This window comes from Syngnathus floridae, chromosome 3, assembly GCF_059516105.1.
Source record: "Syngnathus floridae isolate MCC-2025c chromosome 3, RoL_Sflo_1.0, whole genome shotgun sequence".
Classification (NCBI taxonomy): Eukaryota; Metazoa; Chordata; class Actinopteri; order Syngnathiformes; family Syngnathidae; genus Syngnathus; species Syngnathus floridae.
The window spans coordinates 9,223,510-9,247,816 of NC_142415.1; the positions used below are offsets into that span (position 1 = coordinate 9,223,510).

A 24,307-nucleotide genomic window follows, 5' to 3' on the forward strand; every position below is an offset into this window, starting at 1 on the left:
TTATTATCGGGGTGAAGGTAGGCTATTCATAAATCAATGCTGCGCGCCTTTGCTGCTCATTTATAGCTCCTAACATGTCTACTTACATGTTAAAAGGGACCAAACGCTTTCCAGATGAATCGGCCGGCGGGCGATGGGGTGTGCTAAAGGTGAGGATGCACTTCCAAATCTCCTTGTCAGTATTGGATGTAGCAGCAGCGACTACCTCATCCACTACATCCATGCGAGCTCTGACGCACTCCGAGAAGGGCACTTTTTGGCTGCTTGTCGACGTCTCAATTCAACAGCATCTGTTGCGACTTCATCCCACCGTGTCAGCTCCATCACCACAACCCCCTCAGTGCAGTCGGTGGTATAGGTTTAAAAAGGTGTGCGAACGGCGAAATGACATCGATGACAGCCCCGCACAGCTGAAGCCAATGTATGCGAGGATGGGCAAAAGTTTCCCTTCAACCCGGTGAATGCAAACGGACCCTGTATGGCGGAGTGTGAGCATCACACATCTGGATGTCTGCAGCTGGATCCCCTACCTATGCTCCTGTATCTCTCCTGTGTGCGCGCGAATGCGAGTGCGTGTGTGGCGGAGAGTCTCTCAGTGCGAGATTGGGGCGCGTTTACTGCAGAGCGTGCAAGCGGTGCTCGATCCTCCCCCAGTGGATGCACTCGCTCACTACCAGCGTGGTGCAGTCTCACACCTTTAAGCACTCCACCCAAAGCCATCAATTAGACGTGTACACAGTTTATTAGGCATGATGAAACGTGGTAGAAAGGAGGAGGATCGTGAGGTCAGCCTTTTAATGTCACTTTATGATGTTTCATCCCTCGTGTGTATGTAGAGCAGCTGCTCAAGTGCGCTCAATTTCCCGTGGGATCTATATCCGTCGATCTGCCTATATCCATCTAATAATAGCAATGCTGTTGTTCCAGTTGTTTAGCAACGTGAGTTTTCAATTGACTTGGTTGCAAAACTATAAGTCCAAGCAAACAATAAAGTCTACAATGTAGACGCTAAAAAATGATGTCACTGATTTGAAAAAAGTGAGTTGAATTTAAATCTGGTTCATCTGTCGTGCCTTACCGGGCTACACCAATCATTATTGATTGATTGGTTGGTTGGTTGGTTGGTTGATTGATTGATTGATTGATTGATTGATTGATTGATTCATTCATTCATTCATTCATTCATTCATTCATTCATTCATTCATTCATGCAATAATATAAACCAGTATTACTATAACATAACGCTAGCGTCCAGGTGTGCTGTGCTTGTAGCCGACATCATCTGGGAAAATAAATAAATAAATAAATAAATAAATAAATAAATAAATAAATGTTATGCTAATTAGGTAGCTGACTTGCCATATAAAAACTAGTGGTTTGTGAAATAAACAGGTCTTAACATAGTACCCCAGATCTAATGGTGTATTTAATTTCACAGTGGGAAAAAAAGATGTCAAAAGCACTATAAATTAAGAATGCATTATAATAGCTATTGTAGAGTCATCAAAAGTTTGTCATGCAACCATCAAAAACATTAAATAAATACATTAAAGTTTTCAAGTAATGCATTGACAATGGTTAAAGGTCTGTGCCACAAAGAGCCAAAATAATTTAGAATCAAGTACTCTCCAGGTAGTCAATAACTCGCTCAACAGAAGTTTACACAGGCATCTCATCCACACCACTGACACACAAGGAGTCTCCTCAAACACACTCTGACAGTAAATCTCTTAGTTTATTGCACTTTTAGGTTTAATGCGGTTGTGCAGGTAATCTGTGGGTCCATGCAGCTCTGCGTATTTAATCAGTATGTTGCCCACGATGCCTATTCCGTCTGAATTGTACAATTAATCTGACTGAAACACTAATTAGAATGAGAGCAGCTTGTCAATGCTGACTGTAAAGTCACCAGGAAATTCCCCTATTCCTCTCAGGAGTCATTCTCAACGGGAACATCTTGTTGTAATCTTCCTAAAGTGATAATTTGGTTTCCTGAGTACTTTCTTTCAACTGGTGCCTGTAGCAGAGATATTGAATTGCAACAGTAGTGTATGCATTAAATTATTTCATTATTCCATGCTTCCTTTGTTTTGTGACTTTTTTGTTTGGTGGTTCACCAGAAGTTTATCTAACATAAAATGTGTGCATACTTTGGGAAACACTAAGTGTAAAGTTTTCAGCGAGTTCCTTTCTATTGAAGGTTACGGCAACCTTCCACCCACGACACATTGATCATGCATCTAACTTAGCACAAGAGGGAGATGTAAGGCCACTAGTGATAGAAGGGGACAGAGTGAAAACGGCCGATGATGTTTGCGTGCACTGGAGCACAACAAGTGCATCTGCTCACAAAATCTGTAAACATGATGCATAGCTGACGACACAACTGACTATAGCTAAGTTCCATTAGCAGGAACACCTGTCATTGGGAGGTCCCTACTAATAAAGATTCCTTCGATTTTAGCAGTCCAGTTGTCAAGACATTATTTACAGACTGTACTTTTTTATCTGAAGAAAAAAAAAAAACCTAGGATGTTCATACATCAGATCAATAAAGCCAAGTCGGGGAGTTGTCAAACTTAACTATTGTATACAGTAGTTGTGACCAAGAATTATGTTTCCTATCATATATCAGCTCTATATAAGACATACAGGATGATCACCTCTCCAAGAATCCGTCTCAATTTTCATTATATGGTTTCATAACATTTTAAAATCTGTAGCCCTCTGCCTCAAAGTTGTAATTCTCCAAACATATATAACGTTGCACCCCAAGGCTCATGCAAGATAGTAATAATCACAAATTATGAACCCGTTAAATCGTTAGGATGGCTGGAAGCTTTTTGTATAACATCTCTTAATGATTCCCTGTGGATCATTAGTCTTCTATCATTTTAATTCCTGCCGACCGGCACACCGGTTGCAAGTATTGAGTCTTTAAAGTTCAATGTCAAAAGAATTATCTCATGGATATAAATTAAATTAAAGGTTTTCCTCCTCATTGCTTGGTCTACACAATGGCAAAGGTTTTGTAGTTGTATGAGATGCATTTCTTATTGCTAATTTATTGTCAAAACATTTTACAAAAATTACTGTTTAACAGTTGATGCCTCAGATTCAGGTGAATGTGTGTTTGCCACAATTCCATGGCATAAATGTTCAGTCAGAATGCTCTTGTTAACCTCGTATTATGTTCTGTGCAGCCCAACTAGTCAAAACGCAGTGTTCTGAAGAATGTTTCATTCATGGAATATGAATAAAACAGGCAAAATCGACCTGTTTTGGCCATTTTCACTGAAAATGACATTAAAGTTGCCAGGTCCTAGGTGACAACCAATCACAGCCCAGCTTCAGAAATCTAGTGAGGCCTTTAAGGGTAACAGTTCCCAGGAAGACATTTCATCAAGGTCCTTGGAGTTTAGGTGGTATTTCAGCAGAATGAATTGAGTCCCTGGGGGCTGACAAGTCTTGCAGCCTGACCACTTTGTGGTGCAACGTAACTTCTCACAATTAATGCGCCACAATACAAACTGTGACCAACATAACATGCATGTATTTAGAATGTGGGAGGCAGTGGAATAGCACGGAGAAAGTCCACACAATCACAGGATGAACATGAAAAACCTGAAACTCAGACGTACGAGGCTTTACCACTTTAATCCACCGTAATACCACCATAACACATAGTTGTGAAATTAACTACAAAAAGTAAAGCCTTTATTCAAAGGTGATTTCGGTTGAGAAACGATGGCCAATGGATCGAGAATTTTTGCACCTGCAAAAGTGGTGACATTCTCAAAACAATGAAGAAAAAATGTGACCGCTGATGCATCTTCGTGGGTTTCCAGTTTCTGTTGAAGCAGATGTCATTTTATTTTTCTGTGCTTGGTCCAAAGGCTCCAAGAGATATGGTCAACCCCTCCTACGTGCGCGTAGGAGTTAAGGCTTTACCTGACCTTATCTGATGAGGGAAAAAGACGAGGATTTACTGTGTCAATGCTTGGACCAAACACGTGGAAAAAAACAAGACAGAGCTAAAGCTGAGAAGATTAACAGAATTTGCAAGAGCGACCTTATTTAAGAGCGTTGGGAGAGCCAAAGGATCATAAGCCGTTTTAGACATTTAGACATCAGGAGGACGTCCAAAGACACTTCAAAAAGGTATGACTTTGGGCAAATGTGAAACTCGTGATGAAATTTGATCACATAATTGTGATGAAATAACTGCTCTGCCAATAGCGCATAGATATTGATTTTTTTTTTAAATTAATCATTGATGCTATATCTGTAACTCAGGGTTTTTGGACCTCTTGATAAATTTCTTTTATGCATCCAGATGTGGAAAATTCCAGTATGTTGAAAGTGAGCTCATGCTGATAGTTAGACAAAGGTTGACTTGATCATCGCATGCTCGAGAATGCTTGAAAGGTCAACAGATGCTGCTAGTATTTTCTTTGGATGCTCTCAGATATGTTCAGTATCAAATGAAGGACCAGTGGTGAGCCAGTTTGGAGACCAGAATTCGACAGGTCAAGGCCAATTTCGAGCAAATAAGACTTGCCGTGTGGGGTTTCCAGCGGGAAAACACATCTGACTAAACGAAATACTTTATTTGGTTTCAGATTGCTGAAATTGACTCCGATTATTTGACATGACTTGTTTTTATAATGTTATGCCTGATCCCCTCTCGTGGCAGACGCTTGTGCTGCACTCTTCAGAGGATGCAGCTAGTTGTCATGGCAACAGTGCTGGCGCTGGCACTGGCAGGTACCGCTAAGCATTGCAGTTTAGGCTGCACCCCGCGAAACGTCACCATCCCCGTGGAGAGCTGTGGCAGAACCGAATACGTCGACACCACCGTATGCGAAGGACAGTGCTACAATGAGGTACTGCAAAGATCTAAATGTCAACGACAGTTAAGCCTAAGCTTGACTTTCTGTTTTAGAAAACTGTCACAAAATTACTGACAGGTATTAAAGACATGCTTTCATCATTTTTAACATTCAAGCAGTTTCCCACAGCTGAGCGGCGGTTTGGAGGTGACCAGACACGCTATTGTGTGGGTTCAGTGCTCAATTACTCTCTCATAACCAGACTCTGCTGCCTGAGAGTAAGTAGCAATACCACTGCTAACATTCAGGGTCACAATTCTGACACAGTGTTATTGTGTACTGCAGCCTTGTGTTCTGTACAATAGTGGATCCAATCTACTTTAATCCTCTATGAAATCTTTTTGGATTTCCTCAGCCCATTGGAGCATGTGAAACCGTTGAAATGACGCAGGCAAATAGAGAGTGTCTCAAAAGTGGCGTAGTTCTGCCACTAAAGTTGTTCTGTGTTTGTGACTTGTTTTTTTTTTTGTCCATCACGTCAGTCAATTTAAAGGACAATTTGTGTTGTTAGGTTTAGTAATGCAAGCCCCCTCTCTGTCTGTTTTTAAAAGTTGTTTGAAGAACCGTTTTTATTCTTTGGCTTTTGATTTACTTTTGACTGTTATTGTTCTGCTACTGAATACTTTACTGTTTTCACTGTCTTAGTGGTTGTCACATTAGTATATGTGAAGAGCTTTGTTACAGCTGCAATTGTTGTACGTACATGAATATACTACAACTATACAAACAAAGTTGTATTGTATTGTGTTCTGTAAGTGAATCGCATTTTACATCGGGATTTGTTCACATTTACGAGTTTAACTTTGCAGTCAGATTCATAAAATGGTCATGTTTAATACATGAATCAAATTAAATAAGTGGGTACTGGGTAGTTTCTGGCCTTTCTATGTAGAGTTTGCATCTTGTCGTTGTGTTGCCACAGACTCTAGCTTGCTCCCACATTCCAAAAGCATTATTATGATTATTATTAAAGACCAAATAATAAAAGTGGGAACGTGAGGCTGAATGATTGTCTATACGTGCCCTGTGATTGGCTGGTGATCAGTTTTGGGTGTACTCTGCCTCTTGTCCCAAGTCATCTGGTTTAGCCTGCATCTCACCCAGTAGTCTTAAGTGGCATAGAAAATGGACGTTAAATTGATCACCTTTGTTCCAGTGTCATCGTCTCCCATTTGGGGAGTACTGCTTCGCAAACAACTGTAGGCTTTTCTTCTGTCCGCAGGATCCAGTCTACCTGTCTCCAGTGAAAGAGACCAAACAGAAAGTCTGCGATGGCAACTGGAGCTACGAAGTGAAACACATCAGAGGCTGTTCCGTGGGTGTCACCTACCCTGTGGCCAAAAGCTGCCAGTGTACTTCATGTAACGAAGACTACACAGATTGTGGACGGGTTCCTTGGTTCATGCCAAGCTGCTTTTGAACCTTGGTTTTTAGTTTTAATTAACATTGATACTAGGAAAAGTGTGTTTCCATATTCAAATGTGAAAAAAAAGTTGATTGTTGCTTTGTATAATTGATCACATAAATGCCAGTAACTTGTAGTTGTCATAAATCAGATTTTGATTTTGCATAGAATTATTTGACTCTTTGTTCAGATGTCATTTTGCATGACGTGGGAGATCACATTTTTCTGTACGGTTACAGAACATGACTGACATCAGTGGACTTAAATCTTTTGGTTGAATTTCCATTGCTGAGGACTGCATTGATGTTCAATCATCTGAAGTTCATTTGAGCATATTTGGGGATAGACACTGGTTAGCACGTCCGCCTCACAGTTCAGAGGTTGCAGGCTTGATTCCATCTCTGGCCTTCTCTGTGGTGGAGTTTGCATGTTCTCCCCGTGCCTGTGTGGGTAAACAGGTTACCTCCAACATCCTAAACGCATGCTTGGTAGGCAGATTGAGCATTCCAAATAATCCATAGGCGTGAGTGCGTGTGTGAATAGTTGTTTGTCTCCGTGAGCCCTGCAACACCACCTTTAGTGCCAGCACTATTTATAGGCAGCAAGGACAAATGAGAGTAACAAACGTGTTTTGGCCATCATGAGATGACTGCATTCTCATACTCAATGTCATGAGTACAAGACTATTGAGGTCAAGGATGGACATCTAAGGTGTGTATAAAATTTATTTGTATGACTTGGCACAACAAAAAAGGTTTTCATGAGAATAAACAGAACAGGTTCAAAATTAAAGGAAGGCAAAGACAAATGAAATGAAAATCCTCACATTGTACAGTGTTTAATTCTGTGATGGACAGTAATGTATCATGATGACCACTTGTGTTAAAACAAGGTCCTTCATGCGCCCAACGTCTGGGTTAAGTTGAATTGTGTGAAGAAGCATGATCTGGTTCCGCGCATCTTTTTATGGAGCCTTTTAGAACGAGTCCATCACTTATAGGCAAAAATATTAGGTACACTTAACGCCGGTTAATAAGATCCATTGTAAAAGCTCCAATATTATGCCCCTCTTGTGTAGTTAAAGGTATAAGGCTAAGTATGATGTAATGCACTTCTACACCACTGTAGGCCACTACGCATGGAAACGTTTGTGACATTTCTTGTGTAGGATTGCATCTAAAGCTCCACTGGATCCCATTAGATTGTGGCCATGCAGTGTAGATACAGTTTATCTTGCTTTATTAAAAAGCAAATTTGTTGCGGATGATCTCTCCTCCCTCCACCTCCATTTGCTCATAAAGCCACTTCCTGTCACAGCGGCACTCAAATCCACACTTGCGTGAGCTGCAGTCGGAGCAGGGGTAGAAGCAACCCATGCAGTCCACATCCAAACAGTCGCACATGTCCTTGCCGTTGGACAGTAGTCGTCCTTTGCTATCGTAGACTCTGCTCTTGCCTCCAAGACTCTGCCTGCGGGAGACGCAGGAAAACCATGATACATCTGCTTCATTTTTTAAAATACTTCTACTTCAGTTTGGGTTTTTCTGCTATACAATGCCTTGCTATATTATCTAATGAGAATATAGCTAGACACCCAGTCTTGGACGCATCGAGAATTAACCGCTGAGCTAAAAGTCTGTATTATTGATCAAATGATCAACGTACACCACTGGACTTAATACATTTATGTCAAGCGGGGAAATTGGGAGGAAGGGTTGGTGGAGCTTTACTTTTAACTTTATTTTGAGCAGGGTGCATTGTATTTGAAAAAAGAAAACACTGGTTTGGCAATAGTTCCATTATCTACACCCAGGGGTCTTACCTGTCAGAGAGTTTCCCACCGCGGCCACCTCGTCCACCCTACAAGAATAAGCATCTTGAATTAACTTAAATCATGAAATAAAATACATGTGTTTCTAGCAGATGAAGCTGGTTACAGCTGGGTATGATGGATGGATGGATGGATGGATAGATAGAAAAAAAGAAAACTTACTCTTGCACTACCTCTCTTTTCTCTGCGTAGAATGGCCAAATCTCTCGCTTTGTCCCTCTCTGCCTGTGACCCCATGTTAGTGACACTGATATCCTTAGGAAGGGGCATCGATTGTCGTTTTCGTAGTTCAATCTATCAAATATTTTGAAGAGGTCATTTATTTTGCCACAACGGCAAAGAAGACTTCTTTGAGCATTGTGAGCGAGGAAGCGACATATTGCACTCAAACCTTTAAAGCGTCTTGCCCGTGAGGGAACAAGGACGGCACAGCATCCTCCCTCAGAAACTGTTTTCCATTGTAGTCCCTGAAGCAGTCAGGTGAAAAATGTTCTGAACACAGGCAGGTGTTGGCAGTTGGGATGAAGTTTCTCAACCCCAGACTCTGAACCCATCTGGCGGAGAGGGAAGGTTTGCTCAGTGGGAACCTGAGAGGAAGAAATTTTAATTTTTGAGAATAGTGTACCATTGCACCAGAAATTTGTTAAGTGGGGAAATAAAGCAAACTTATGCATGATGTACAAAAACCTGTGACACAGCTCTGCCATAATCACAACAGCAGGTTTAAATGCCTGTTTCAAGGGGATTTATCCAGATTATCATTTTATGTATGTATGTATTTATTTATTTAAAATCATATTCCTTATTTATTTTCAGGACAACGTGCTGTGTTTTTGCTTTGAGTTCAAAATACAATGTCTGTGAATTAAATGTTCAACTTAAGGAGATGGCAACAAAGTGACATTTACTGTTATATTTAGGCATTTGCCGCATCAAAGTCAAAGTCAAAGTCAGCTTTATTGTCAATTTCTCCACATGCCAAAGACACACAAAGAAACCGAAATTTCGTTCCCCCCTATCCCACGGTGACAAGACATGGCTCACAACAGACAAACAGTAAACAAGTATAACAAAAGCGTGCTGAATAAATAATGAATAAATAACACAGCACGCTTTTGTTATACTTGTTTACTGTTTGTCACATACTTTACTTTCGGACCGTGAGCTATGCTCTTGTACCGCAGAAATACATTTTACAGAAAGATGTCAGTTTGGTGGACTACTCAATTCAAAACACCAGCTAAAGATAAACAAATATGGAGTGTGCGGGTTGATGATCGGGTTGTTAGGACAACGGGTACTGATGTTAATCTTGTACAGTTACGTAGCTGTGTTATCTCAGGTTGAACAAGTATGATTGAGTAATTATATGAAAAGATAATGTGCCGATTTGTCACGACATAGTTGAAACGTTAATGTAGAAACAAATTGCGCGTCTACCTCATTAAAAGTTGACTTACTTACCGATAAAATCGTATATCGGACCCCTTCACAAACTTATTGTTGCATCCCAATGATGCGCATGTGACGGGCATGATGTCGTTGCACCCAAATCGATAAGAAAGAAACAGGTTTGATTGTGCACAGAGACTTGTGTTTGCAGGTCTCCGGATTGCGCATAATGTCGGGTTCTTCCGGGTTCCGCCAGCGAATAAATGTGTGTATCAACTACGCAACAGTGGCCTCTAGAGGAATTTTTGTCTGCCATCTGACGACAGTGTTTTGGACTTGTAAATTGTACCGTATTTTTCATTTGGGTTTTATTATTACTCTTGACAACATCATTGAGAAGTGTCTATTTGTATGAGAAAAGGCAAATAGTTCATAAAAAAGCAAAGACAAATTGATTTGTAACATAGAATGTGCAGCAGGTTAAAAAAAATTGGTGTGTTTTCATTTCTAAATTGGTGTATTATTTATTCATTTTTGAGTGGGATGACCTTTTTCATTTTACATTTTTTATTACAGCAGTGCAATTCACATAGTTAAACTCTCATTTATGAAACAGAGAAACATAAAGACTTATCAGAACGACACATCCAATTTAATATCCAAATAACTTTTTGTTTCTTTGTGATATTTTAATTGCTTGAGATTATGATTAGTTCGTTTTCGTTATAGCTCTTTTATAATATTACATTTGAAATTTTATATTGATTTCGCTCTGTGTAAAGTGAATCTATACTTTCACTTTTTGAACCGAACTACTTAAATTACAATTCCCACGATACTCAAATGTTTTCAGATTATAGCTGTTTTTATTCGAACAGATGAGGTTATTTGCAGCCATAAACTGCTCTGTTGATGTTTTTATCCAGTGAATATGAATGAGTTTTCTTCACTTCCGGTCTTCTTGGGCCTCCGCATCATATGATGCAATTACGTTACGATAGCAAACATGCTAACTGGCTAGCTACGGTTGTCAAAATCGCTGTCAGTAAACACAAACGCCCGGTGTAATCTCAGTAAAAGAAGTGAAAGACTCGCAAACCATCAGGCAAGTTTACAAATGTTCGCTTTAATTGCGTTTTCATTTGTCACTCAGGGAGCACGAAGTTAGCCAAGTTGAGGTGTTACGAGAGAGTTCCTTTCGAATGCGGGTCGCTAACCTCCAGTATTGTTTTTGTTTAGCTTACCCATCAAAATGATTTCGTCGGCGTTGTGTTTCCTATTCAGACTAATTATCGATTATTTTAAGATCGGTGTCACAATTCGTGACAGCACCTTTAACACCTTTGTCAGCATTTGTTCGCTCGAAAGCTAACGCTCTTGCTGTGTTTTTATTTTTATTTTTATGATGCTTAACATCGGATTAATTTCGCTAGGATTGCTAACTTTGTAATGCTAACATAGACACATTCTTTAAGTATGTCATAGTAGAACTTATTCGGAGTTTTGTTAGGTAACGATCCATTGTTGACAAAGGCCTACACGCACTCTACACGATTACCTCCGTGCAATTGTAATAATACAAATGTTCCAAACAAAACAGTAATATATTATTTAGATGACACATACTGTATATCTATTAAATGAACTCAAACTTCGGACTATAATATTAACCAGGGACAGTTCTGCCTTCAATTTTAGCTTGAATGTTTTGGTCTGTTGAAGTTTAATTGCGTTTGGCTCGTAAAAAAAAAGGCACCTGCTTAGTTGAATGAATTATATCGAAACAAATGTTGGTCTGCTCGCCTGGGAAGAGTATATAATGTTTTTCCAAATTTTGTTGTAATCCCTCACACAGGAACATATAAAGCTGTAGATTGATGACTCAACAATCAGGCACAACAAAGCCTTGGATTCTGAAGAATTTGGCCCAAATTACATAGGTTTTATATAAAAGTAATGAAAACAAAGATTGTTTACTGTCAACTGAAGCAAGTTGGCCAGCCACTAAGTGATTTTTATGTGTGTACGAAACGAAATGTTGTGATTGGAGAAAATCGAATAAAACCAAACATTGTCATGAGACCTATTACGCTTCTTTAAGATCGCATGATGCAATATTACTGCATGATTTTCTCCAAGTTGACAGGCTCAAAAGTAATAGGACATAATTGGCTCGTAAAAAAGTTGCAGTCCTTGTGATTGTCCAAATTCTGTACTGTACCTTTGGACTGAAGTGACTGTAAAGCTATTTTTAAAAAATATATATATTTGTGCCTATTTGTGTTCTAGTTTGTCACTTAAGAGACATGCTACAGTTTCCTCAAACTGCTATGTTGAGTCATCATCCCAAAATATTTTATGTTAATACTTTGTTTCGTTATTCACGCCCCATTTGCTGGTCAGAGAAGTGAAAACATTTCAGAGTATGTGAAAGGGTGTGGACGAATTATGTACTTCTTCTTCTAGGAGTATTTGTGGGAACTTTGATTCATTTATGGATGACCCGTCCTTGTGAAAGCCCTGATTCTTTGCTTTCACACCCAGATGTTGCTGAGTATGGTGGTTGTCCACTTTTGCTTCACCAAAGGGTGTGACACCTGAAACTTGCACTTGGTTCACAGACTCTTTAGTAGTTTTGCCTGGAGAACTTGTTTCCATTCCGATGAGTTTGCAAGTGTTTGACATTAGTTGGTTGTTTAATGACCGTATGTGACAATTTACTTACTATTGATGAGACTGCAACCTATTGAAAATGCCTCTGACATTTTGACACAGTTTATTGTGCTGTTCAGAATATGCAGGAATCGTGCACTCATGCAACTCTTGGCTCAATGTGTTAAGTTTTGACTTGGGTTAAATATTTGCACTTGGTACAGAAACGTGCCCAAATGACATGACAATTACCCCCTCCCAAAAAAACTGCAAATGAACTCTAGTGGGTTGAATATTGCTCCAATATTTGAAAATAAACTCAGTTATTTGTGCTTGACTCCAGTAGATCTCACTGAGTTATTTGTCTGTTACACATCATAATTATCCAGTATTGTCACATTCATCAGCCTTTTATTTAATTGTTTTATTTGAAATGTTTAATTCCCAGTACTCTATGAAAACAAAAGGTGACTGACCGATAAGATGCAGTGGACATTGGACTTGAACAGAAAATCAGTGTAAGGATGAGAGGTCACAGGATGTTTTATAAGCAAGAACGGTGAGTTCCCCCCCAATTAAACGTTCCATATCGGTTAAAAGTATTGTGCTTGAACCGATTAAAACATATCACATTGTTTTGTGGATTAACATTGTCAGACATTTTATGAGTGAACTGGATTTCAGGCAGGTGAGCTTTGTTTTCGTTTGCTGGCTGAACACAGTCGGGGGGTTCGCGAAGGGTGCTCATCATTTGTCGTCTGCTATGTCTTTGTAAAATAGGAAAGGACTGGAGCACTGCTGGGGATTGAAGAGCCATGCAAGTGACCAATAGTGACCTCTTGTGTTCCCTCCCCCTTCCCTTACCCTGTTTTCCCTCTTGTCTCCCACAGAGCTTTGTAGGAAGGAACTCATCTTCTCCCTTTCTCCTATCAAGTCAGCGAAATTGAGTGCAATAAATTGCAGGGCATTGACACCTTCAAGCCTCTTCAGTCAAAAAAGTCCTCCATTGGCACAACCATCTTCGACTGGCTGAGACCATGATGGACTTGCAAGCAAAATAAGATATCAGCATCAGAGGTAGGGTCAGTGTTGAGTGATTTTAGCAAGCTTAAGTGTCCTGATCTGTCAAAATGTCATGTTTTGGAGATTTTTTTTTTTTTCTACTTTAGTATTTAACAAACAGTGTTTTGCCAGACTCTTGAAAGTGTTTCAGATTCATGCTGTGCAGAAAATAATGATGTTTGACTTCTAACATGATCTATTGCTTAGAAGGGTTTGTTTAGCTGTGCGAGTATAGAAATGACAAAACAAGGTTTCTGGTCTGGCCCAGAGCACATCGCTGCTTGTGAATTGTCTTGGGCTTTTGTGAAGTCTTCTAGTGAAATCCAGCGTGACGATTTGAAATAAACAGTTATTGTTTATTGCAAATTATTTTTATGTCTTAGATACCAGGCCCAGGAATAGGGAAAAATACTCTTACGTAAGGAATTTAATTCAGCAAATTATTAAATATCTTCAAATAAGGACATTTACGTATGTGCTTTGTAGTTTTGCTATTACCTAATTATTTTTATAATCTTATTTAAAAATTGGTCTAGTCCGAGCCAATCGTGCAAATCATATTCAGACAGTTTATACTATATTTCTTATTGTAACATTTAAATGAGTACAATTTTTCATGTACTTGGAAGCTTGGTTCAAAATAGCAAAGTGTCCTGTCTGGGTCTGCTGATAGAATTTCCTGAATCCATCTATAGGTGGCACATGACATACTTTCATTTCTGCTTTTCTGCATGCCTTTACTTTTTTTTATAATTGTGTTTAAAGATTATTTCAATTTGGGTTGTGGTTTAGAGCCCTTCGCCCCAACCGCCTGGTACCATTTGAGATATCACGTTCCAATGTAACATTTTACTTAAATATGCCCATGAGCAACTAGCACAATCTATTGTACAGCTCTCATTGTATTGTCATTCTTACTCCGCTCTGCTTTTTTTCTTTTTTCATCTTTTCACATAGGTAAATAGATTTCGTTATGACAACCAGCTGTACAGAAGATGTCAACGCTGCCTGTGACTGATATCCCAGATGTTGGTCATGGTAAGATATTTGTCCGTAATTTTTTGGCTTAGATAAAATAGCATTGTGGTCAGTTGTGAAACAAACAATAGTAAGAAACCAAATTTAACTGCATTATACTCTAGATCAGGGATGAGCGACCTAAAGGCTAAGGAAGGGCACATATTTCCACCAGTGCTGCTGGGGGGGGGGGCACATAACACCACACACTTTTTGACCAGATGTAGTAGTTAAATCAAGCGGTCGCAAGTCATTTGCTCATCCTTGGTCTTCATTATGACATTTTATCCAAAATTATTATTTGATGCAAAAAATAATACGAGTTTTGTCCCACTGGTCAGACGAGAGTAAAGTTTTTGACGGAGCTGCGGAACTGCAACTTCATTGCATGGTGGAGAGCAATGGCAGCATGGCAATGAAGCACGAAAGCCTGCTCTCTCTTGGTGACCTCTCCCAACCAGATGACTTCCCTGCCTCATCTCATAATGGCCCAACTCCCACTGGGATTAGCAGTCCTTTGCCAGTCGAGCCGAGTGACACTAAGCCCGATGTGGGCGACACAGCCACCAGCACAGGTGAAAAATGACTTGTGAAAAATCGTTCCTCTATACAGCTTTTAGCCATTGTGAAAAATCGTTCCTCTATACAGCTTTTAGCCATTGTTCAGTCAATTCAAATTATTTTATCTTTTACATTGATTAGAATTCAGAGACTATTTAATATCTTTTATAAAATTGAATAGCCAACCGTCATTAGTACTGCAAAATGGAAGGGTTGAGTTGCATGTTACTCAATAAAAAGTCTACATTAAAAGATGAATACACCAACGCTCAGGCAAACAGAGAAAAGAGGTGTCACTGCTGTTTTTAAATATTAAGTGTGTTAATCCTGTAATGCGTAGTTTTAGCAGAGTCTCAGTCGAGTGTAAAAAAAGGGTTGCATTTCTTTTTCTATAATTTTCAATTTCACTCTAAGTAGATGTTTTGTTTGTTAAAATGAGCTGCTTTTCACCTCTATTTTACGTACATTTTGTATAGATGGTCAGCCGGTAAAGAGAAAAAAGGGTCCCGCCCCGAAGATGCTGGGAAATGAGGTGTGCAGCGTATGCGGTGACAAGGCCTCCGGATTCCACTACAATGTGCTTAGCTGCGAAGGCTGCAAGGGCTTTTTTCGACGTAGTGTCATTAAAAGTGCCCAGTACTCCTGCAAGAACAACCAACGGTGTGAAATGGACATGTACATGCGGCGCAAGTGCCAGCAGTGCCGCCTGCGCAAGTGTCGTGAGGCAGGCATGCTAGAGCAGTGTGAGTGTTTCAATTTCACTGCGTTGTGTCTAGTATTTTCAGCCATTTGATTGTGTACTACTTGCAAACTCTGTCTTCTCTGGCACACAGGTGTGCTTTCTGAGGAGCAAATCCGTCTGAAGAAGATGAAAAAACAGCAGGATGAAGAGACGGCCCGCTCGTCCGCAGTGGTTACTCCCACTCCTCCGCAGGAAGTAGCTTCACTGGATCCTCAGCAGCAGGAAATGATTGAGAAGCTGGTGGCCATGCAGAAGCAATGCAACAAGAGATCCTTTCTTGATAGACCAAAAGTGACGGTAAGTTTGTATCTCAGTATTTTATTGAAGCAGCTTAATTTGTCCAAAACCCAGCTGGCACATTGTTAGTGAGCCTTAACTTGATGTTTAAACTAGATCTCTAGTCCGGTGGTTCTCAATTATTCTCTTTCAGTCGCTTTTCTTCTCTTTATCATTATGTATTTACAGTACAGTGAAATATTTGAATAATGAAAATGTAAATGTCATACTCTGATCATCACACTGATGCTATCAAACCAATATTATAGCTAAAATGCAATTATTAGAGTGTGCATGTTCACCGAACCACGAGTATGCGGGGGGTCCACTGTATAACCACGTGGGTGTGCATATGACTAAGCATGGTGACTATGTTTGTGTGTGTTTTACAAATAACAACCACAGCCATGGCCGCAGAATCAAGATCTACAAAATAGAGAAGTGCGTCAGCAGCGTTTTGCCCACTTCACTGAGCTGGCGATCATGTCGGTCCAGGAGATTGTGGATTTTGCCAAGCAGCTTCCTGGATTTTTAGAGCTCACGAGAGAGGACCAGATTGCACTATTGAAGACGTCAACCATAGAAGTTTGTTATGTTTCTACTTTCAATGTTGTTGTTGTAGCGCCAAGTATTGACACGTTCACTTTTGCTAATTCACCCATTTGTGTCACACACACAAAAACAAATCATTTTCTTCTTTCGTGACCACGTAGGGTTTACAAATAAAAAACATTACAATTCATACCGGCTTCTATAGGGGAATTGTCTGTCTCCATAATGCTGTGAATCATAGTCCTCGCCAGTGTGTTGACTTTGTGTGTGTACAATACGAAATGAACAACGATGTTTGTCTTCGTCAGATTATGCTGCTGGAGACATCTCGTCGATACAACCCTGCCATTGACAGCATTACATTTCTAAAGGATTTTAGCTACAATAAGGAGGATTTTGCAAAAGCAGGTACTTTTTATTGTGCAGTAGGTTTTATTGTAAATTAAGCCATTACTCAATTAAAGGCAAAAATATCCAAATTAAGATACAATGTTGTTACTTAGCTCAGACAGGTGTGTCACCGCAAAATTATTAACATAGCATTATTTGAAAGTGACAAATCATATTTTTAATCATTTTTTCATATCTCTCTGTTCTCAATAGGCCTTCAGTTTGAGTTCATTAATCCCATCTTTGAGTTTTCTAAAGGAATGAATGACTTGCAGCTGGATGAAGCTGAGTACGCACTGCTGATTGCCATCAACATATTTTCTGCAGGTCAGATTTCACCCCGACCAATGACTGTAACTATTCAGGACCAAGTCAAATGAAAACTTTTTTTTTAAAGTGGTGTTAATGATCGTTTTTTATTAATTTTAAGATACTGAAGGGATATCTCATATGTTGTTTTCTGTCTGTTAAAGAGATGTCTGTTGTGCTCTTACAATTTTTCAGATCGGCCAAATGTGCAAGATCATGATCTTGTGGAAAGGCTGCAACAACCTTATGTTGACGCCCTGCGCTCTTATATCACGATAAAGAGACCAAATGTAAGTACCCACTCGTTGATATAACCTCTTCTCTTATTACCCACAGTGTGTCAACATGACTTTGTTGTTTGTCATACCAACAAGCACATCGGGGTCATGACCGGAGTAACTTTTGAAGGCATTGGATTCAGCGATACTAACCTCTTAGTCATCATATAATTGTATCATTTGATTTGTTTTCTCAGGATCACTTGATGTTTCCACGCATGCTGATGAAGCTGGTGAGCCTTCGTACACTGAGCAGCGTGCACTCTGAACAGGTTTTTGCCCTTCGTCTCCAGGACAAGAAGCTTCCCCCGCTGCTCTCTGAAATCTGGGATGTCACTGAATGACTGCAGTCCTAATATCACACTCCTTGGCATGTTCAATCTTGACTCGGATGTGGCACCAGTAACAGGCTTGAACCTGTCTCATCTGGTCATGGACGACTTGCCGCATTGAGCTGTTGGGCTTTTTTTGGGGAGCGTCTCAATGCCTTTTGCTCTCAGAGTCTGAAATGGTTTGTGTTCAGAAGGATTTTTTTCTCTTAAGGCCTGTTCTTCCTTTTTGTGGATGTTGGCATGGTTTTGCCAACATGAAATGCCGGCTAATGGTTTGAATTATTTTTTTCTGATTCAATAATGTGTTGAGTGCGGTTCGATTCTTTTACAGTCTGAATGCTCTTGGCGTATAACTGCTCTCGCTTCATGTCATAATTCTAGTCATGCTTTCAAGTTAATTTATTCAGTAGTCTTGCCATCAATGAATCGGAAGTTTTGTTAGACGTGACCTTCTGCTGCAGTTTACGTTGATGGTTTTACATCCAAGTATAAAAAATGTTTGCATACATTTTGAGGCTTTTCATTACAGAGAACAAAGTTGGTGTAGTTGCTCAGGTAAACTAATGTGAAGTAGAGGCATCTTTTTTTTTTAGATCGCTCGAGTGCCCAAAGGGATCCTTTTTATCAATACTGATGCACACAAATTATTTATTTTCATAAGACGTGTGTGGAGTGCACAAGTATCCACAAGATTGTACAATTAAATACTAACCCTTAATAATAGCAATCTATACATGGTAAGAAGTGTCGTCTAAGGGAACAAAGGTGTGGAAAAAATAGATTTCATGTATGTTGGATTGGTGGTACTCGTACGACTGCCTAAAATTCCTTCATGCTCAGAAATGTCAAACGTAGAATAAAATTAAATTACCACTTTTGTCATGAAATATGAGATATGTTTATTTCCTCATAGAGGAAAGGTTGATCAGAAATGTTATTCCACATACTCGAGGATACGGCGGGTGTACAAACACATTTGTCAACACCTACTGGTAAGATCTCATAACTTTATTAGGTGTGTGAAATAAGGACCGCAATCGGTCTTTAGTTAGTATAACTACTTGCATGCGTTTAATTCCTCTCATGCAATAAAAAATTTACATGAAGCAAAAATAAATCATAGGCTATAAATTTAAACATGTTTATTTTTACGATTTTGGTGGGTTTTATATCCTTCAGGAAACTGAGTCAGCGATCACCTTTTTGCACTGTTTTAATTGACAGTCTGTCGACTGTATTCACATTAATCTCTACATTACTGTAACTGTTGTTTAATGGCTAATGCCAGCAACCATTTCAGATTGTATTTCATACAACAGTGGTAATTACCTTTTTCTGACCTTTTACAATACTTAACTATAATTTGTGATGATTTGAGTAGTAAAAAGACATTTACTTTTCACATAAGCACACAACACTTTGCAACACTTGCAGTAAAAGAGGCACTGTATTTCTCAATTGTAATAGGCAGGCCTGCTTTGGCTCTGCAATTAAGCTGGATGTTTTTTGAATGACTTTAATTTCTTATTGTGTTTGATTATTTTTTTAAATGATCTCCCAGATGGCCGAAATGTTAATAGCTTTTTTTCCATAGCAGACATTTGTGCTTATCACAGTGAGACAAGCACAGATATTTCAAATATAATAAACAACTGATGACTATGTTTTATTCAGGATCGCTGGCAAGCTTACAAAGTAATTAGCTGCAATTTAAGTGGCACGGTACAATGTGCAATTTACAGTCATGAATTTAACTATGTTAAAGGTCTTAAATTACATCTGTCCAATACTTAGGGAGTAAATGTTTGTCTTACAAACTTCAACAAATCAGAAGAAAACCGTACTATTTAATCAACTTTTTCAATCAAATTATTCATTGCTCATTTAATTTCCTTGGTTGCATTTGACATTTAATTGATAATATGTAAAAGAAATGTATCAAATGCTTGATTTAAGCCAGTGGATAATTGACATATATTCCTGATGTCTTTGGTGTCTGTCATTCAAAGTAGTCTGTTTGGTTATTCTAAATGAAGCAAAATTGTCTTCAAAAAATACATTTGTTTGGCTTAAGTACTGACTGCGTAGCAAATTGTGCTGTTCAAAATGTCATCTCTAATCTTGTTACGGTTTTTCTGTCTTTAAAAAGTGTATGTGTGTGTGTGTACATATATTTATATATACACATACATACACACACGTATAGTTATATATATATACAATTATATTTTAATACATGTAAGCCCTGAGAATCCTCTGTTTTGTATGTAAATTAAATTAAAGCTGTAGTATGACTGCTTGGAACCGGAATCATATTTTTGGGTAGTCATCCATCCATCCATCCATCCATCCATCCATCCATCCATCCATCCATCCATCCATCCATCCATCCATCCATCCATCCATCCATCCATCCATCCATCCATCCATCCATCCATCCATCCATCCATCCATCCATCCATCCATCCATCCATCCCACATGCTACGTGGACAAAACCTTGTTAAAAACAATGACTTGGACATAGGTAAAGTGAAGATACACGTGGTGGTTTTTTACTTTATTTGTATATTAGTGTTAACGTCTTTGTACATAATGAGGTCATTGCTAATTGTAGCAATTACCAATTAATTAAGCAATTAATTATTTATTTAATTATTGTTGTGTTATTTATTCATTATTTATTCAGCACGCTTTTGTTATACTTGTTTACTGTTTGTCTGTTGTGAGCCATGTCTTGTCACCGTGGGATAGGGGGGAACGAAATTTCGGTTTCTTTGTGTGTCTTTGGCATGTGGAGAAATTGACAATAAAGCTGACTTTGACTTTGACTTTTGTAACTAGAAAGAGTTGAAAATAGCTCCAATGCAGCTGAGCATGAAAAATAGTTTATGGCATACAGTGCAAATACATCTTTATTTATACAGCAACGCTGTCTTTTATATTGGTCAGGTCTGCACCTGAAAATTGTATTTACGGTGGACTGACAGTGACATGACTGTTGCTCTAGGCTCAGGTAACGACCTGGCTCGGATTGCGACCGTCGCATGACTAAACTCAGAAAACAGCTGAAACATGTTTGCCCTGAGCAAATCCAAACCCCCCATAAAAAAAGCCTATTGACGCCACTGCTCCGAGGTATATCAGTGTAAGATTGAATTGCACCATCCGTTTTTTTTTTTTTTTTTTTAGCCAACGTAAACTTTGTAGAGTGCCGCGCCCACCCCCATGGATCTAAAAATAAAAAATATTTATTTCATCGAACTAGCTATCTCTGTTGGTTAATGTTGAGTTGTTTTCGACTAAGTCTACGTATATACTGTATACACCACCACACACACACACGCGCGCAACTACAAATACGAACAGTTTAGTGCTTTTTCAACACTAAATGTCATTGCAACGGTTTGAATGGGGATGAGCACCTAGTTCCGCAAGGCTTGTTGTAGTTTCCGTTCTAGAATATGCGGATTGCGGAACTCCTTAGATGAGGATGAAGAGGAGGATGTTGTGAAGGCAGGTTGAAGCTGAGCGAACTGGGAGGTGTAAACGCATACTTTGCATCCATTTAACTGTGCCGCCTACGTATCGCTCGACGAAGCCAAGCTCTTCAGACGACGCCTGTTCCTTGTGTCTTTAAATGACAAGCTGCATCGAGAGAGGCAAAGGACGAGTCGGGCACACGATAGCTCCTCTGCTCGACCGAGAAGGGCATCTACTAAGCAGGCCGTCTGTCACCAGCAGGGCAGCTGGCGTTGCAGCCGCTGTTAGCAGCTAGCTCGCTAACCAGGTAAGGATGCAGTTTGTCAACGATGCACTTCTGCTTTTCATGTCATCAACGATCGCGACAGGGAAGTGTTTTTGCAAATTTGCTCTCGTTATAGGATTTGCACACGTATTGCGGATACGAAACGATAACGCTACTAGGAGCAGCTAACTAGCTAATCCAATAGTGACGTACGAAATCACCAAGCTAGCAGTGGGGGCGAGAGAGGCAAGCATAAGTCAAGACAAGGCCTGCCAGAGATATTATTGCTGTTTTAATATTATAATCAGTACAGCTTATTAGAATTGTCACCATGCCATCTACCTTTATTTAACCGTACTCTCCATTGCTGGTTTATTTCATTTGACATTATACTTTTACACGTACACTTAGTCTTGCGTTCATATACCATAAGTGGCATTTGATCGATTGTATTTGCATGATCAATTTCATGATGGTTTCTTTCCCTCGCCCACCCGTCCGTCATACATTTACTTTTTTTTTTTTTTTTGGTGACATGACTAATTTTAAAGGGCAGGTCAACCCCCCAAACATCTTTACAGTAACATATTGTATGTGCCCCCACCAGTGTAAAGAGGGCATTCTAATTAATATTGAGTTAGTGGTATTATTTTTCACTCAGATTTTTGAGGAAATAATTGAAATAGACAAGCCCCTGTATTGCCTTTGTAAAAGACCTTTAAAAAAATGACGGCTGAATTGAGTATTTGAGTGTGAAAATTATATTATACTTAAGGGGAATTCATCACACACTACATGTATACGTGCACACTACATACACTCGTGCAGTCATGCAGCATCGAGTTGATCGCGTGAAAGGTGTGCAGTGTTGTATTGCTTGAGCTGGGGAGCTCGGTGACGATGCTTTGCTGAAGGGCACCTCGACAGTAGCAAGCAAGGAGACTAGTGTTTCTCCAACATTTATTTGCTATTTTTACACAGGAATCAAACCCTTGTCCTCCATCTGATAAGATTAGTTGACAGGTCCTGCTGTTTACCAGCACCCCTAAATCAGAGACTGCCACGCCCACCGTGTCCAATTATTCACTGGGATGGGTGAGCGAGGCGGCTGTCTGTTTGCACATGTTTGTGTTCCGCCCGTTGCATTGTGTTCTCTGTGCCTTGCATTGCGTGATGTGACTGGTCATCGTGCAGTTATTTTTAAAATCTGTATTCATTCTAATTGGTCCACTGGCGGAAGCTGCAAGTGGGGCTTGCTACTTATAGTTATTCCAGCCTGTTGCTTTCCAATATATAGGACAGCTAATCCTGTTGGGTGTCTTTTTGAAAATCAATATAGATTTTGGTGCGTGCCTTTTGCAGTTTGACTTGTTGTGTGGACATGACAAAACCTGTCTTTGTCAGGGATAGAAATTTATAATTTAAACATTTATGGAATGGAAAAATCTCCATGTGTACTTGATCTCAGTTGTCCAAATGTATTTGCTGTTTGTTGTAATGGAGATGAGTTTTGTTTGCACAGCTGCTCAATTGTAACTGTTTAACAGCCATAATGTCTGTTGTTGGAGAAACACAAAGGTTCCTTTGTGTACAACGCAATACAAATAATTAAAATACATTTCTAATTTAGATTCTAATGTGTCTCGGACTTATGATTGTCTCCAGTGTATAGAAAACCATACATAATAAAAAAATGTGTTGTCGTTTGTAATACATTTTGTATTACCGTAATTTCTGGACCATAAGATGCACCTGATTATAAGCCGCACTGTACTAAAAGCCGCATGTGCATGCGAATTATTTAAACATTAGAACTGTCGGTTTTGTTGGAAAAGTTCCGAGTGTGCTGCTTCACTCAGACTGTTTGGAATGTTGTTCAAATGTGCACTTCAGTTATTCACAATGTGTTTCTATGTATGATGTGACCTGTTGTTAATTTGAGAGTAAGTACTGTTAACAGATTTTTTTATTGAGTTATGGCCAAAGAAAGCAAAAAATAGCCACTGTAAATGTACCCCTTTATGTTACAGGTTCAATCGAGAAATTCCTGAACCTTCAAAATGATTATGACAATGTATAATCTCATAATACAATGGACATTTCCCAGCTTGGAATGAAACCATCTACTAACTAACAAGTCACCATTCATCACGGATGACGTGAAATACAAGACGTGGTCGATCCAATATGGAGAAAAAGAAACCGTGCCCACGACTCCTCGACTACTTGGTGGTGGTTGGTGCAAGGTAAGGATTTTCTTTGCCTGTTGTTGGTGATGTGGTCGAAAGAACACATATGGACTACAATTAAAAAAAAATGTGGCACTAGTAAAATAAAAATACAATAATTCTCTGGACATGCTCAAAATTATTAATAGTAACGATTTATTATACAGCATTAACTTTTTGGTCAAAAAATATTCTCATTCTATTTTTGCTAGTTTTTCCAGCGGTTTACTCATATGAGCAAGCATGCAAAACGGAGTACAGTAGTTCTTTGTATGAATTTGCACTGGAGGACTATCTGATTGTTCAGCAAAGAGGTGTTCATAGTGCAACTGTCAAGAGTATGGTTATAACATTTCAAGTCTTGTGCTTCATGAAAATGGTGATGAAGTTTCCGTGTTTAAATCTGTGTTATTTCTTTTACTTCTACGAAACCAAAACCTTACCCAAGTATTAATTCTAACAATGTTGAAGTGCTGTTCTCAGAATTCCTTCTCGGATGAAGAATTGAAACAAGCACAATGAAACTTTTTTTTGAGGCGAATGAGTCGCTGCTCTCTACCCTGGTGCACTGTATATTCCACCAATGCATTTGTTACCATGACAACTATGAACACAGCTCGGGTGCAATTGTACTGTTTTGT

General features: G+C 39.3%; 5 protein-coding genes across 22 annotated transcripts in view; 3 read left to right on the plus strand and 2 right to left on the minus strand.

Annotated features, from left to right (window-relative positions):
- Positions 1-718, minus strand: part of kcna4 (potassium voltage-gated channel, shaker-related subfamily, member 4) — a 40,110-nt gene extending 39,392 nt beyond the window's left edge. For both annotated transcript variants that reach the window (XM_088370781.1, XM_088370782.1), the window contains exon 1: positions 87-718. The gene's annotated coding sequence lies outside the window, so the exon portion shown is untranslated. The remainder of the gene's footprint in view (positions 1-86) is intronic.
- On the plus strand, positions 477-6,468 carry fshb (follicle stimulating hormone subunit beta). The gene is made up of 4 exons (XM_088370784.1): positions 477-1,038; positions 3,898-4,162; positions 4,698-4,887; positions 6,116-6,468. The coding sequence occupies exons 3-4, from the start codon at positions 4,723-4,725 to the stop codon at positions 6,311-6,313; spliced, it is 363 nt and encodes a 120-aa protein (XP_088226910.1). The 5' UTR covers positions 477-1,038; positions 3,898-4,162; positions 4,698-4,722; the 3' UTR covers positions 6,314-6,468.
- A 537-nt stretch (positions 6,469-7,005) lies between these two features.
- Positions 7,006-9,772, minus strand: arl14ep (ARF like GTPase 14 effector protein). The gene is made up of 5 exons (XM_088370783.1): positions 9,594-9,772; positions 8,521-8,716; positions 8,292-8,423; positions 8,121-8,158; positions 7,006-7,768 (listed from the first exon to the last, which is right to left on the minus strand). The coding sequence occupies exons 1-5, from the start codon at positions 9,662-9,664 to the stop codon at positions 7,540-7,542; spliced, it is 666 nt and encodes a 221-aa protein (XP_088226909.1). The 5' UTR covers positions 9,665-9,772; the 3' UTR covers positions 7,006-7,539.
- Positions 9,773-10,461: 689 nt separating this feature from the next.
- nr1h3 (nuclear receptor subfamily 1, group H, member 3) lies at positions 10,462-19,996 on the plus strand. 2 transcript variants are annotated; one of them, XM_088372148.1, is made up of 12 exons: positions 10,480-10,626; positions 12,622-12,732; positions 13,064-13,250; positions 14,193-14,273; positions 14,594-14,827; positions 15,290-15,556; positions 15,647-15,852; positions 16,237-16,416; positions 16,692-16,791; positions 16,987-17,100; positions 17,278-17,372; positions 17,558-19,996. In XM_088372148.1, the coding sequence occupies exons 4-12, from the start codon at positions 14,231-14,233 to the stop codon at positions 17,702-17,704; spliced, it is 1,386 nt and encodes a 461-aa protein (XP_088228274.1). In that variant the 5' UTR covers positions 10,480-10,626; positions 12,622-12,732; positions 13,064-13,250; positions 14,193-14,230; the 3' UTR covers positions 17,705-19,996. The 2 variants fall into 2 exon arrangements, with proteins under 2 accessions (XP_088228273.1, XP_088228274.1); XM_088372147.1 differs by lacking the exon at positions 12,622-12,732 and having other exon boundaries at positions 10,462-10,626.
- Positions 19,997-21,032: 1,036 nt separating this feature from the next.
- Positions 21,033-24,307, plus strand: part of madd (MAP-kinase activating death domain) — a 32,527-nt gene continuing 29,252 nt past the window's right edge. For 6 of the 16 annotated variants that reach the window (XM_088372135.1, XM_088372136.1, XM_088372133.1 and 3 more), the window contains exons 1-2: positions 21,035-21,480; positions 23,469-23,684. In XM_088372135.1, coding sequence (XP_088228261.1) covers positions 23,626-23,684 — 59 coding nt within the window. In that variant the 5' untranslated portion in view covers positions 21,035-21,480; positions 23,469-23,625. Of the gene's footprint in view, positions 21,481-23,468; positions 23,685-24,307 lie in introns of all 16 variants that reach the window. The other 10 variants (XM_088372130.1, XM_088372131.1, XM_088372132.1 and 7 more) reach the window with 3 other exon arrangements.

Bases quoted from the DNA above. Each gene is read 5' to 3' on its own strand.
- nr1h3 (XM_088372147.1), top strand. From the start codon at position 14,231: ATGTCAACGCTGCCTGTGACTGATATCCCAGATGTTGGTCATG. The intron at 14,828-15,289 runs GTGAAAAATGAC...CATTTTGTATAG, and splicing joins CGACACAGCCACCAGCACAG to ATGGTCAGCCGGTAAAGAGA. The intron at 16,792-16,986 runs GTACTTTTTATT...TGTTCTCAATAG, and splicing joins GGAGGATTTTGCAAAAGCAG to GCCTTCAGTTTGAGTTCATT.
- fshb (XM_088370784.1), top strand. From the start codon at position 4,723: ATGCAGCTAGTTGTCATGGCAACAGTGCTGGCGCTGGCACTGGCAGGT. The intron at 4,888-6,115 runs GTACTGCAAAGA...TTCTGTCCGCAG, and splicing joins AAGGACAGTGCTACAATGAG to GATCCAGTCTACCTGTCTCC.
- arl14ep (XM_088370783.1), bottom strand. From the start codon at position 9,664: ATGCCCGTCACATGCGCATCATTGGGATGCAACAATAAGTTTGTGAAG. The intron at 8,717-9,593 runs GTAAGTAAGTCA...TCTTCCTCTCAG, and splicing joins TCCGATATACGATTTTATCG to GTTCCCACTGAGCAAACCTT. The intron at 8,159-8,291 runs GTAAGTTTTCTT...TTATTCTTGTAG, and splicing joins AAAAGAGAGGTAGTGCAAGA to GGTGGACGAGGTGGCCGCGG.